Source organism: Triturus cristatus, chromosome 7 (genome assembly GCF_964204655.1).
Source record: "Triturus cristatus chromosome 7, aTriCri1.1, whole genome shotgun sequence".
Taxonomy (NCBI): Eukaryota; Metazoa; Chordata; class Amphibia; order Caudata; family Salamandridae; genus Triturus; species Triturus cristatus.
Window position 1 is genome coordinate 1665558001 of NC_140590.1, and position 13663 is coordinate 1665571663.

Below are 13663 nucleotides of genomic sequence, written 5' to 3' on the forward strand. Positions count from 1 at the left end.
TCTACTCTACTCACTCTCCTCTACTCACTACTACTCTACTCTACTCACTCTCCTCTACTCACTACTACTCTACTCTACTCACTCTCCTCTACTCACTCCTACTCTACTCTACTCACTCTCCTCTACTCACTCTCTACTACTCTACTCTACTCACTCTCTACTCACTACTACTCTACTCTACTCACTCTCTACTCACTACTACTCTACTCTACTCACTCTCTACTCACTACTACTCTACTCACTCTCTACTCACTACTACTCTACTCTACTCACTCTCTACTCACTCTCTACTCCTCTACTCACTCTCTACTCCTCTACTCACTCTCTACTCCTCTACTCACTCTCTACTCCTCTACTCACTCTCTACTCACTCTCTACTACTCCACTATACTCTCTACTACTCCACTATACTCTCTACTACTCCACTATACTCTCTACTACTCCACTATACTCTCTACTACTCCACTATACTCTCTACTACTCCACTATACTCTCTACTACTCCACTATACTCTCTACTACTCCACTATACTCTCTACTACTCCACTATACTCTCTACTACTCCACTATACTCTCTACTACTCCACTATGCTCTCTACTACTCCACTATGCTCTCTACTACTCCACTACGCTCTCTACTACTCCACTACGCTCTACTACTCCACTACGCTCTACTACTCCACTACTCCACTACGCTCTACTACTCCACTACGCTCTACTACTCCACTACACTCTACTACTCCACTACACTCTACTACTCCACTACACTCTACTACTCCACTACACTCTACTACTCCACTACACTCTACTACTCCACTACACTCTACTACTCCACTACACTCTACTACTCCACTACACTCCACTACTCCACTACACTCCACTACTCCACTACTCCACTACTCCACTACTCCACTACTCCACTACTCCACTACTCCACTACTCCACTACTCCACTACTCCACTACTCCACTACTCCCTACTACTCACTCTCCTCCTACTCTACTCTCTACTACTCTCCTCTCTACTACTCTACTGTACACTCTACTACTCACTCTACTACTCACTCTACTACTCACTCTACTACTCACTCTACTACTCACTCTACTACTCACTCTCTCCTACTCACTCTACTACTCACTCTCTCCCACTCACTCTCTCCCACTCACTCTCTCCCACTCACTCTCTCCCACTCACACTCACTCTCTCCCACTCACACTCACTCTCTCCCACTCACACTCACTCTCTCCCACTCACACTCACTCTCTCCCACTCACACTCACTCTCTCCCACTCACACTCACTCTCTCCCACTCACACTCACTCTCTCCCACTCACACTCACTCTCTCCCACTCACACTCACTCTCTCCCACTCACACTCACTCTCTCCCACTCACACTCACTCTCTCCCACTCACACTCACTCTCTCCCACTCACACTCACTCTCTCCCACTCACTCACTCTCTCCCACTCACACTCACTCTCTCCCACTCACACTCACTCTCTCCCACTCACACTCACTCTCTCCCACTCACACTCACTCTCTCCCACTCACACTCACTCTCTCCCACTCACACTCACTCTCTCCCACTCACACTCACTCTCTCCCACTCACACTCACTCTCTCCCACTCACACTCACTCTCTCCCACTCACACTCACTCTCTCCCACTCACACTCACTCTCTCCCACTCACACTCACTCTCTCCCACTCACACTCACTCTCTCCCACTCTCACTCACTCTCTCCCACTCTCACTCACTCTCTCCCACTCTCACTCACTCTCTCCCACTCTCACTCACTCTCTCCCACTCTCACTCACTCTCTCCCACTCTCACTCACTCTCTCCCACTCTCACTCACTCTCTCCCACTCTCACTCACTCTCTCCCACTCTCACTCACTCTCTCCCACTCTCACTCACTCTCTCCCACTCTCACTCACTCTCTCCCACTCTCACTCTCTCCCACTCTCACTCTCTCCCACTCTCACTCTCTCCCACTCTCACTCTCTCCCACTCTCACTCTCTCCCACTCTCACTCTCTCCCACTCTCACTCTCACTCTCTCTCCCACTCTCACTCTCTCTCCCACTCTCACTCTCTCTCCCACTCTCACTCTCCCCCACTCACTCTCCCCCACTCACTCTCTCCCACTCACTCTCTCCCACTCACTCTCTCCCACTCACTCTCTCCCACTCACTCTCTCCCACTCACTCTCTCCCACTCACTCTCTCCCACTCACTCTCTCCCACTCACTCTCTCCCGCTCACTCTCTCCCGCTCACTCTCTCCCGCTCACTCTCTCCCGCTCACTCTCTCCCGCTCACTCTCTCCTGCTCCACTATACTCTCTACTACTCTACTCACTCTCTCCTACTACTCACTCTCTCCTACTACTCACTCTCCTACTACTCACTCTCTCCTACTACTCACTCTCTCCTACTACTCACTCTCTCCTACTACTCACTCTCTCCTACTACTCACTCTCTCCTCACTCTACTACTACTCACTCTACTACTACTCACTCTACTACTACTCACTCTACTACTACTCACTCTCCTCTCTACTACTCACTCTACGACTATTCACTCTCTACTCACTCTACTACTCTCTACTACTCTCTCCTACCCACTCTCCCCTACTCTACTACTCTCTATTACTCACTCTCTCCTACTCTACTACTCTCTATTACTCACTCTCCTACTACTCACTCTCCTACTACTCACTCTCCTACTACTCACTCTCCTACTACTCACTCTCCTACTACTCACTCTCCTACTACTCACTCTCCTACTACTCACTCTCCTACTACTCTCTACTCCTCACTCTCTACACCTTTCTCTACCTCTCCACCTCTCTCTACCCGCACACACACATATATATGCATTTATACCTATGAATGTGTATATATATTTACATACATATATAAACATATATATACACATCTGCATATCTATATAGATACAAATACAAGTGCATGCATACATATACATGCATACATATGCATGTTATGTACATGAAAGTTTGAAAAACACTAATAAAACCAAAGCTAAAAAGCCACCTAATTACAAACAGAATTGCTTTAACTTAAACAAGGGCGCGACCTATTGCATTTTCAATGCTTGTTTAGGACTTGTGCCCTGTGAAAGGCTGAAATATGCTCACCGGAGGTGGTTGAAAGGAGCAGTGTTAAGATTTTCAGCACTCCATGCAAAATTGAATTTTTCCCTCTGGAGTGCTCCTTATACACTCAGAAATTTCCATTTTCACTTCACAGTGTGGCTCCCAATACGGCTGCCTATCCTCGCCTTGAAGAAGGACTAACCATGGTGTTGATCACAGAGGGTTCCGAAGAGGGGGAGGGGTGTGGAGTTAATCTATGCATAAGAAGCTGAAGAAAATAATATTTTGGATAAGAAGACTTCAAACGTTCGGGGTTCCCTTTAAACGGATATCCCTTTTTAAGAAAGGGGGATAACTACCCTCACAGGAGGCAGGTGAGAGTTGCAGTCTTCTGTAGTACAAATAAACGTGTTTTACCTTTGAGGATAACATCACCGCCGTCTCCTCCATCCCCACCATCTGGACCCCCATATTCTTTCCGGGGTTCACTGTGGAAACAGCTGCTACCTTTGCCTCCTTGTCCCCCACAAACACGGATTCTGCGGTGGTCTACAAAGTGTCGAGTCTAAAAAACAAGCATTGGGTAATGAGATCTCTGAATTTGCAGCCAGACTTAAGAGCCAAGTAGCAGATCTGCACAACAAACTGGTAGAATCTGTAGAAGACAGCGTATCTGTACAAGCCTGGAGACGGGGTCTCATCAAATACACGTCTTAACAGTGACAGAAAAAGCAGTAAGCAAAACAAGCAAGTATCACTTCAGACTCAGTTTGGAGGCCAACACAGGTCCAGGGGTTACTTGGGCCCGATCATGGTGTTTGAAGTGGTTTCCCACTGGAGTGCTTGGTCTATCCTACTAATTATCCCCCTTTCTGCTCTTGATTCTCAGTCACAGATTTCTCATGGAGTCAGTGTGGGTGGACCCACAGTGAGAGCTCAATCAACCAACAGACAACTATTTTAATGTTCAGCCCAGTGCTGGTCTTTAAAATAAAATAAAAAAGTACTGTCACATTACTTAATACAACACAGTTAAATTGACATACAGGGCAGTGCTCTTGATCACAAATGTATGTGGAGCTACACACTTTATCCCCTTCTGTGTTATCTCCTACCCTGGTTAGTCTACACAAACGTAATCCCCAGTAATTTTGGAAAAACAATGAATAAGGCTCAGCTGCAGACTATGGGTGCCCCACAGATCAAATGCATAATTAGTTCATTTGTTTGCTCAAGTTCTTAACCCTTTTGGTATAGCGGGTAGTAGTAATTCAGTTCATAGTCCCTCACTCTCAGCTAGACCAAACTCATTCGCTTGACTTCATCACAGACCGAAGCCAACGGAACTCAGGCATAGTGCCAAATCCCTGCACCCCCTGGAAAGCTGAATATGATCTCACCTCCAATCTCCCAACAAGCATTTGCAATGCAATAGGTCTCGCATGCTCCCAAGGTCCGAGGCTGGTTCATCGGCACATCCCGTTGCTTTGGTCATCGCTTTTTAGGGACTGTGGTGGTCAGAGGGACCCTAAAATAGCGGGTGCTAAGAGGCATAGCTGAAGCAGATGAGCGTGAGTAAAACGTGCCAGCACACGGTTTCCTGGTCTGCGTTGGGGTTTTAATGAAGACAGAAGTTACCCACCGTCCCCGTCGCTGCCCGTCACCGCACTCCATTAGCGCATGCCGGGGGACCCTCTCTGTTCCTCGTCCTTCCACCGCACTATGTAAATGGGGGAATTTCAAGGAAACACCGGCATGATGAGGCAGCTGACATGTGTTTGCCCGCGATCCCCCACCCTCAACCCTGAAGCATGAGGCAGAGCTGCCAGTGCGCCAGGGCAGAGAGTGCTCGGTGCCGGTGATGACGCAGAAGAAGCAGCTCCCCCAAAATAGTTTCAGGACAAAGATGGCGGCCACCTAGACCAGGACAAATGAATATTGTGGAGCCATTGGGAGCAGCGTAGCCCTGGAGGTGGAGTCGGCCCAGTCCCATTATATGAGCAGGGGTGCCTGGATGTGTCGCCAGCACAATGACGGCCTGAGGACCTGTTTCGTTCCCTGGGAAAACGAGAAGCCCTTCACTGATTCGGAGAGGGCGCAGAAATGGTGCCTCTCGCTTGCCTCCCTGCTCTTCTTCCCCATCCTGCTATCTGATCACCTGTGGTTCTGCGCCGAGGCCAACCTGACGAGGACCCAGGAGAAGGAGCAAGGGCCCCTGGCCGCGATGGGTGGCAGCCCCACTCCCCCTTCACCTGCGGCTACCCACCCCCAGCTCCTCCTCACGGAGGAACCACACCAGAGGCAAAAAGGATATTTTTTCAAGAAATTTTACTAAACCTGTGTGTCAGCTAGAAAACTCCGACTACCCCCTTAGACCGTATTCTGATCAGTGCTTCTGAGTGGACGATGTTGATTATGTCTGTAGGACCTTGAACCAGCGGCCGGCCAGAAAGGCCACCCGCCTGGAACTAAGCGATTTTTACCTTTCCTTTTGTAATTCCTACACACTTTCGGAACTATTCGCCGGGCTCTCGAACCCAGACACTTAACTGCAGCGGGGATGTGGTCCAGGATGGGGATGTCTCGGATGCAGGCAGCGCGTCCAGGCGTACCATGTCTACGACCAAGATGCTAAGGAGAAACTCGTTGCGTTCGAGCTTTTGCTACAGAAGTATTTGCAATCAGACGAGTATTCGGTGAAATCATGTTCGGAAGACTGCAAGGTAGGGGGCCTCAGTGTGTCTGCCCGGCCCTGGGTGCAGATTGTGTAACCCGGGGCGGTCAGAACTTGCAAAGTCACTGCGCTCTTTGTGCTTGAGAGAGGTAGCGCGCAATGCACGTCGGTGGCTTATTTATGAAACGTGCTGTCTAGGGCTGTGTTTCTATGCGGTTTTATAGAAAGGCAGGGTTAGGGATTGCATGCTAATGAGGCGCATCTGTTGTGGAGATGCAGCGGTGGTGTGCAGCCTTTTCATGTTTGGTTGGTGCCGTGCAGAATCTCCAGTCCGGGTGGGCGGGGCCTAAGGGAGACAGGGCGGACACCAACCCCGCTTCCAAAGAAGCCGGACAGAAAAACAACGATTATAGACCTCGCCAAGGGGAAGCAGAGCATGAGCTGCAACGCAGGCGAGACCTAAAAATGTGATACAAATGTATCTCCACTCCTATGTCTTACTCACTTCAGCTGAAACATATCCAAAATCTCCTCCACGCAGTAAGAAAGAACCATCACTGAGTATATCCTCACACTCTCGATCAAAGAAGGACATACAATCGTGTTATCCTCCAGCTGAAGTTCGAATAGCCTTTCATCCCTTCTTCGAAAGACTGCAGTCAGGACGATCAACAGAATCCACTAGCTTCTCCTTAACAGGACCAAATCTAACCCTAGTAACTGTGTTCAAATCTCAAGCGTCTCCTCCCCCTTCTTGGAAGAAAACTACTCCTGCATCAAATACCTTTCCCACAATTGTATATCAGCATTCAAACATCATATTGAATTTTCAGATAAGATTTCCTTTCTTGATCTCAACCTTCCGTTCTTAACAGAAACATGGCTTACTGATCCCTCATAGCCAATGTTGGACCTCATATTACCAGGAGGATACTCCATAATGTTCCTGGACTGTGCTGGAAAGAAAGGTTTAGTGTGCACACACGTATCCATAGATCCCCCACCTAATGCATTCCTCCAACAATGGACCAATGTGGTCTTTCCATTGCCTAGCCACAGATATAACAATGGATGCAAGCAAATCTACCATCTTTCACATCATCTACCACCCTCCGAGTGAAAACAATGCATTCTTCATTGAGAATCTATTTGAACTTCTAGCCAATATAACGAATTATGTAGCCAATATCTTTTTAGGTAATTTGAATCTTCACTAGGGTGATATGAGGTGCGCTGGCAGCTCACTAACTAAAAAACAATTTTGAACAACCTGGTTCTTAACCTGTTAATGTAAAAAGTATCTATTCTGAACCTACTAATCGTCAAACTGGGCATCCTAGAGAGTGAACATCCAATTCCTGTGTGGCAAAGAGAATGGGAAAGCCAGTCTGCTCTAAACCATTCAATGTTCAGAGATCAGTGGGAAGACTACAAACTAAATATTTGAAGCCCATGCATCACTCTTCAAAACCAGGATTATTATGGCAAAAAAAAACCTCTCCCCTATGAACAACCTAACCCGTAATACTTCTAAAGTCTGGAAATTATCCAAAGCGATTACACAAACCGCGTTAGCAAAGACCATCACAGATATAAGACCTTCATCTCAGTTTTTTAACTCAACTAAACAAGCAAGTGAAATATTTCAGCCCTCACCTCATTCGAGGGCTGGACAAGGAAACCAAAATCAGCCCTGGTAAAAATACTCAAACCAAACCAGTTTCCTTTGTCTCCTCATGCTATCTGTTCCTTTCCATCCTTCCATTCACTCGCTTCTCCTCTCTCTTCTCCCTCTCTGATGACTTTCTCTCTACCTTCATCCTACCTCTCTCGATCTCCCCCTACCTGCTAAACGTAACCCCCAGAAACTGGGGAAAGCAACAGAAACCCTGAAGATGCCCCGCACTTTCAAAGCCGACCTCCAAGGGCTCCAGCATACCAAGGAAATGCCCGGTGGAATAAAAGGCCTGTCCAGCCATGTCTCATTCCCAACATAATGGTTTCAACCCGTCCCTGGAGCACAGCAAGTCAGAACTAACCAGGGGGTTGCTGGGGGCGCCAGGCTTGGCTGAAAGTTGCAGCTTGCTTCTACATCTTCACCAAACGGTGCTAGAGGGCGCCGATCGGCAGTTTTTGGGGGATGGCAGCAATGGTCACAGGACAAAGAAGGAAGAGCGTTTTCCCATCAGGCTCTCTGCCTTACTCATGGTTGGGCTTCTGCCCAATTCAAAATAGTAACTGCTAATTTATAACCTCTGGTTCCTTAACCCCTTCGATGCTCATGACGGAACGGTTCCGTCATGAGCATCGGTTGAGCTGTGCTCATGACGGAACCGCTCCGTCATGAGCACAGCCCCCGGGGGAAGCGCTGGCGCTCCCCCCCCTGGGGCATCGATCGTGCCCCCACAGAGGGGGATGGCAGCGGAAGAGTTTCCGCTGCCACCCCCGAGCCCCCCCACGCTTCCCCATGACGTCAGCGCGCACAGCGCGCGCCGGCGTCATCAGGAAGCGTTGGACGCGCTGGAATCCATTTCTTCCAGCGCGTCCAAGGGGGTAGAGGTAGGTTTTCTTGTCCGGTGGGGGCCGCGGCGGTGCAATTTGTAGTATTGAGGCATCGGGGGAGAGGAAAGAGTATTTCCTCTCCCCTGATGTCTCAATACAGGGCATTCCGTCGCGATCGTGGAGCAGGGATGCCCCACTAGACACCAGGGATGTTTTTTTCTATATTTGGGAAGCGACCCCTTGGGCAAGGGTCGCTTCCTAGGCGGCCAAATTATTTTGAAGACTTTTCTGCCCCCCCTGGGGGCAGATCGGTCGTCTTTCTGCCCGTTTCTGCCCCCAGGGGGGGCAGAAAAGCCCACTAGACACCAGGGATGTCTTTTATGTTATGTTGGAAGCGACCCCTTGGGCAAGGGTCGCTTCCTTCGGGGGCAAAATAATTCGAAGACTTTTCTGCCCCCCCTGGGGGCAGATCGGTCTTCTTTCTGCCCGTTTCTGCCCCCAGGGGGGGCAGCAAAAGTCCACTAGACACCAGGGATGTCTTTTTAGTTATGTAGGAAGCGACCCCTTGGGCAAGGGTCGCTTCCTAGGCGGCCAAATTATTTTGAAGACTTTTCTGCCCCCCCTGGGGGCAGATCGGTCGTCTTTCTGCCCGTTTCTGCCCCCAGGGGGGGGGCAGAAAAGCCCACTAGACACCAGGGATGTCTTTTATGTTATGTTGGAAGCGACCCCTTGGGCAAGGGTCGCTTCCTTCGGGGGCAAAATAATTCGAAGACTTTTCTGCCCCCCCTGGGGGCAGATCGGTCTTCTTTCTGCCCGTTTCTGCCCCCAGGGGGGGCAGAAAAGCCCACTAGACACCAGGGATGTCTTTTTAGTTATGTAGGAAGCGACCCCTTGGGCAAGGGTCGCTTCCTAGGGGTGCCACATTATTCGAAGACTTTTCTGCCCCCCCTGGGGGCAGATCGGTCCTCTTCCTGGCCGTGTCTGCCCCCAGGGGGGGCAGAAAAGCCCACTAGTCACCAGGGAAGTCTTTTAGGAAGCGACCCCTTGGGCAAGGGTCGCTTCCTAGGCGGGCATAATAATTTGAAGACTTTTCTGCCCCCCCTGGGGGCAGATCAGTCGTCGTTCTGTCTGTTTCTGCTCCCAGGGGAGGGGGCAGAAAAGGCCACTAGACACCAGGGATGTCTTCTTTTTTATTTAGGAAGCGACCCCTTGGCAAAAACTGTTTGCATTTGTGCTCGATGTGTATTTTCTTGTCTTGTGAGTAATTTTTTTTTTTTTTTCTTTTTTCTAGTTGGATATCGTTGGTATTTGCTGTGTCACTGCAAAGTAGGTTCTGGTGAGTGTAGCTGTCTCTTGTAATTGAATTCTATAGTTTTCGAGTATATTGATCATTGTGATAAAGGTACACATTTCGTTACTTACTTGGTTTGCACATTGTTGGTTGTTGTTGACTTGTTTGTGCAGTCTTCAATCTTAGTAAGTATAATGGCTAGCCGCAGGATGACTGCTCAGCAGGTTGTTGGTTTGCTGTTTGAGTCTTCCTCCGATATTGGTTCTGAGACTGACTCTGCATCTGAGGGAGAGGAGGCAGGGGACGATTCTGGCAGTGAGTTGTCTCTCCGTATGGAGTCATCGGATGATGAAGATACTCTTAGTGCGGATGAAGTGCCTGTGTTAGAGGCGGAGACTGATGTGCCGATAGTGCGGCAAGAGGCATCTGTGCTGCAGCCTGGGGCTGCAAGGCTTCCCGTTGGTGTAGTGCGGCAAGAGGCATCTGGGCTGCAGGCTGGGGCTGCAAGGCTTCCCTTTGAAAGTGATGACCTCTGGGTTGCCCCTGGCATGGTGCAGCCGGCATTGCCAGAGTTTACTGGTGTTCCAGGGTCTAGAGTGAATACTGAAAACTTTTTGCCGGTCAATTTTTTTCAGTTGTTTATGGACGATGTGTTTTTTGCAGAGATTGTTGAGCAGACTAATTTGTATGCCGAACAGTTTTTGAGGGACAACAGTGCCAGTCTTAAGCCATACTCTAGAGCTGCCCGGTGGACTCCCACAAATGTTGAAGAGATTAAGAAGTTCTTGGGTTTAACTTTTTTGATGGGCTTGCTAAGGAAGCCATCAATGTCTTCATATTGGTCTAGCAGTCCCTTGATGGCAACGTCTATTTTTCCGGCAGTAATGACTCGTGACAGGTATTTGCTTCTGCTTCGGATGATGCATTTTGTTGATAATGGTTTAGCGTTGCCACGAGATCACCCTGACTGTGACCGTCTTTTTAAGATTAGGCCTGTCCTTGATCACTTTGTTGATCGATTTTCTGAGATTTATGCCCCTGGGAAAGAAATTGCAGTGGATGAGTCTTTGGTGTTGTTCAAGGGCCGCTTGGTTTTTAGGCAATACATTCCTAGTAAGAGGGCACGCTATGGAATAAAGCTGTATATGCTGTGTGACAGTAGGACTGGATATGTCTCTAATTTCAGGGTGTACACCGGTAAGGAATCTAGGTTTAACCTCCCTGGTTGTCCGTCCACTTTTGGAGTGACTGAGAAAATTGTTTGGGAACTTGGAAGAGGATTTTTTTTAACAAAGGCCACCATTTATATGTAGATAACTTCTACACTGGTGTGCGGTTGTTCAGGGAATTGGCCAAAGTGGACACTCTTGCTTGTGGCACAATCCGCTCTCACCGTAAAGGTTTCCCGAAAGAACTTGTTTGTCAAAAGCTTGTGCGGGGACAGTGCAGTGCGTTGCGTTGCGTTGCCAGGAGCTTGCTGTGAAGTTTACAGACAGGAGAGATGTCTACATGCTGACTACCATCCATGATGAAAGCACTGCACCTATGACTGTTTGGGGTCAGGTCGCTGAAGCGCGCAAACCTGTGTGCATTTTAGACTACAATAGGCACATGGGTGGTGTTGACAGAGTAGATCAGAGGTTGGAACCTTACACTGCTCTTCGTAAGGCTTACATTTGGTACAAGAAGTTGGCTATCCATCTTTTCCACTTGGCAATGTTTAATGCTTTTGTTGTGTTCCAGGATTCTTGCCCTGAGTCAAAGATGACTTTTGCTAAGTTTCAGGAGTCTGTAATAGGCAGCCTTGTTGTAGTGGAACAGGCAAGTGTTCCTAGAGTTGGACTGAAGGAGGATGTTGCTAGATTGAAAGAACGCCACTTTCCAGATCACATTCCTCCCACACCCGCAAAAGATTTTCCCAGTAGGAGATGTAGAGTCTGTTGGCGAAAAGGTTTGCGGAAGGAGAGTCGTATGTACTGCCCCGACTGTCCTTCTCATCCTGCACTGTGTCTCTCTGCTTGTTTTAGAGCGTACCACACACAAAAGAATTTTTGGGAGGATTCTTGAGTGGTAAAGTGAACTGCCTGGTCTGTATTCTTTGGATAATTTGATTGTGTTTCAAGGTTGGTGTTAGTGCAATGTATTTAGTTGCTGATTTTCTGTTAGAAGATTTGTATCTATTTGCAATTTGTTTGTGTTTTTATTTTTTTCTAAAACAAATCCTAAATGTGATGGCGGTGTGTGTAGGCTTGCGCTTGGCTGTTGGTGTGTGTGGACTGGCACTTGGTTGGTGGTGTGCGTGGAATGGTGCTTGGCTGGCGGTGTGCATGGACTGGCGGTGTGCGTTGACTGGTGCGTGGCTGGTGGTGTGCGTGGACTGAAGCTTGGCTGGCAGTGTGCGTGGAATGGTGCTTGGCAGGCGGTGTGCGTGGAATGGTACTTGGCTGGCGGTGTGCGTGGACTGGTGGTGTGTGTGGACTGGTGCTTGGCTGGTGGTGTCCGTGGACTGGAGCTTGGCTGGTGGTGTGCGTGTACTGGAGCGTGGCTGGCGGTGTGCGTGGAATGGTGCTTGGCTGGCGGTGTGCGTGGACTGGTGCTTGGCTGGCGGTGTGCGTGGACTGGTGGTGTGTGCGGACTGGTGCTTGGCTGGTGGTGTCCGTGGACTGGCGCTTGGCTAGCGGTGTGCGTGGACTGGTGTTTGGCTAGCGGTGTGTGTGGACTGGTGCTCTGCTGGCTGTGTGTGAGTAGTGACTTTCTGCTGGTCACTACACACACTGCTAGCTGAGTGCCACTCCACGCAATCCATCAGCCTGTGTAGTTGCTGTGTCTGGATTGTGGGCGTGTGAAAGTGATGGGCCCTTGAATGGCGCGGTGTGCTGGTGTGAGTTTTGTTATGTGATGGGCCCGCGGCTGGCGGTGTGAATGGTTTTGTATGTCTCACACGTATGAAAGGTGTATGAATGGCCTGTAAAGAGGTTGGTGCCTTGTCGTGGCTTTACAGCTCACGAGCTGTGAGTCAATGGTTCAGTTTCTCGCCCTTTCAATTATTACCAGTGCATTTCATTTCTGTGAAATCACTTGCTAATACAATTGTATCTACTGAACCATCACTCACCCTCGTGCCAAATCCAACCAGTATGTGTGTGTGCTTGCGGATTAGATGGCTGTGCAGTAATATTTGTCTTTCTGAAGCAGGGTGTACCTTGTCCCTTTTTGGTGAATTTTGTAATGTGTTGCTTTTGTGCCTGGTGGTGCGAATGGTCTTGTTTGTATCACGTATGAAAGGTGTGTGAATGGCCTGTAAAGTGGTTGGTGCCTTGACGTGGCTTTACAGCTCACGAGCTGGGAGTCATTGGTTTGGTTTTTTGTGAATTTAATTATTGACAGTGCATTTCATTTTTGTGAAATCTCTTGTTAATAAAATTTAATACACTGAACCATGACTCGCCCTCGTGCCAAATCCAACCAGTATGTGTGTGTGTTTGAGGAATAGATGGTTGTGCAGGAATCTTTGTCTTTAGTTTCTCTGCCAAGGTACACTTTCCATGCAAGAATAACCCACCAACTGTAGATATTGTCGAAAACCCATGGGAGTTCATGGTGATGTCTCTCTTGTGAATTCAAAAACATTTTTTATCCCCAATGTCCTGCAAACCTCAAAATGTCTGCCACATTTTCTTTGCAATATTATTCCAAAATTCTCACGCTGTAGGAACAATAGTTAATCTGGTTTTGCAAGGGGGGTCACTTTGGTTTTTGGCCCGGTGCTCGGTGGCCATCGAGGGAAACCTACCTAACCCACGCATTTCTGAAAACTAGACACCCGGCGGCTTCCAGGGAGGTATGGCTTGCGTGGATCCCCCAACGTTTCCTTACCCAGAATCCCCTGCAAACCTACATTTTTGCTGAAAAAAATCACTTTTTTCACACATTTTGGGGTGGGAAAGTAGTGGCATCACCGGGCTCACACAAATTTACCACCACCCAGCGTTCCCCCAGGTCTCCCGGTAAAAATGGTGCCTCACTTGTGTGGGAGGCCCAAGTACCCAAAACGTAGTGAGGCGACATCAACATTGCCTATCC

At 48.7% G+C, this 13663-nt stretch overlaps 1 protein-coding gene and 1 pseudogene across 2 annotated transcripts in view; one reads left to right on the top strand and one right to left on the bottom strand.

Annotated features, from left to right (window-relative positions):
* The window catches only part of MTG2 (mitochondrial ribosome associated GTPase 2), a 109814-nt gene that overhangs the window by 84010 nt on the left and 12141 nt on the right, over positions 1-13663 (bottom strand). For both annotated transcript variants that reach the window (XM_085619772.1, XM_085619773.1), the window contains exon 3: positions 3531-3678. In XM_085619772.1, coding sequence (XP_085475898.1) covers positions 3531-3678 — 148 coding nt within the window. The remainder of the gene's footprint in view (positions 1-3530; positions 3679-13663) is intronic.
* LOC146812668 (NALCN channel auxiliary factor 1 pseudogene) lies at positions 5110-5884 on the top strand (annotated as a pseudogene).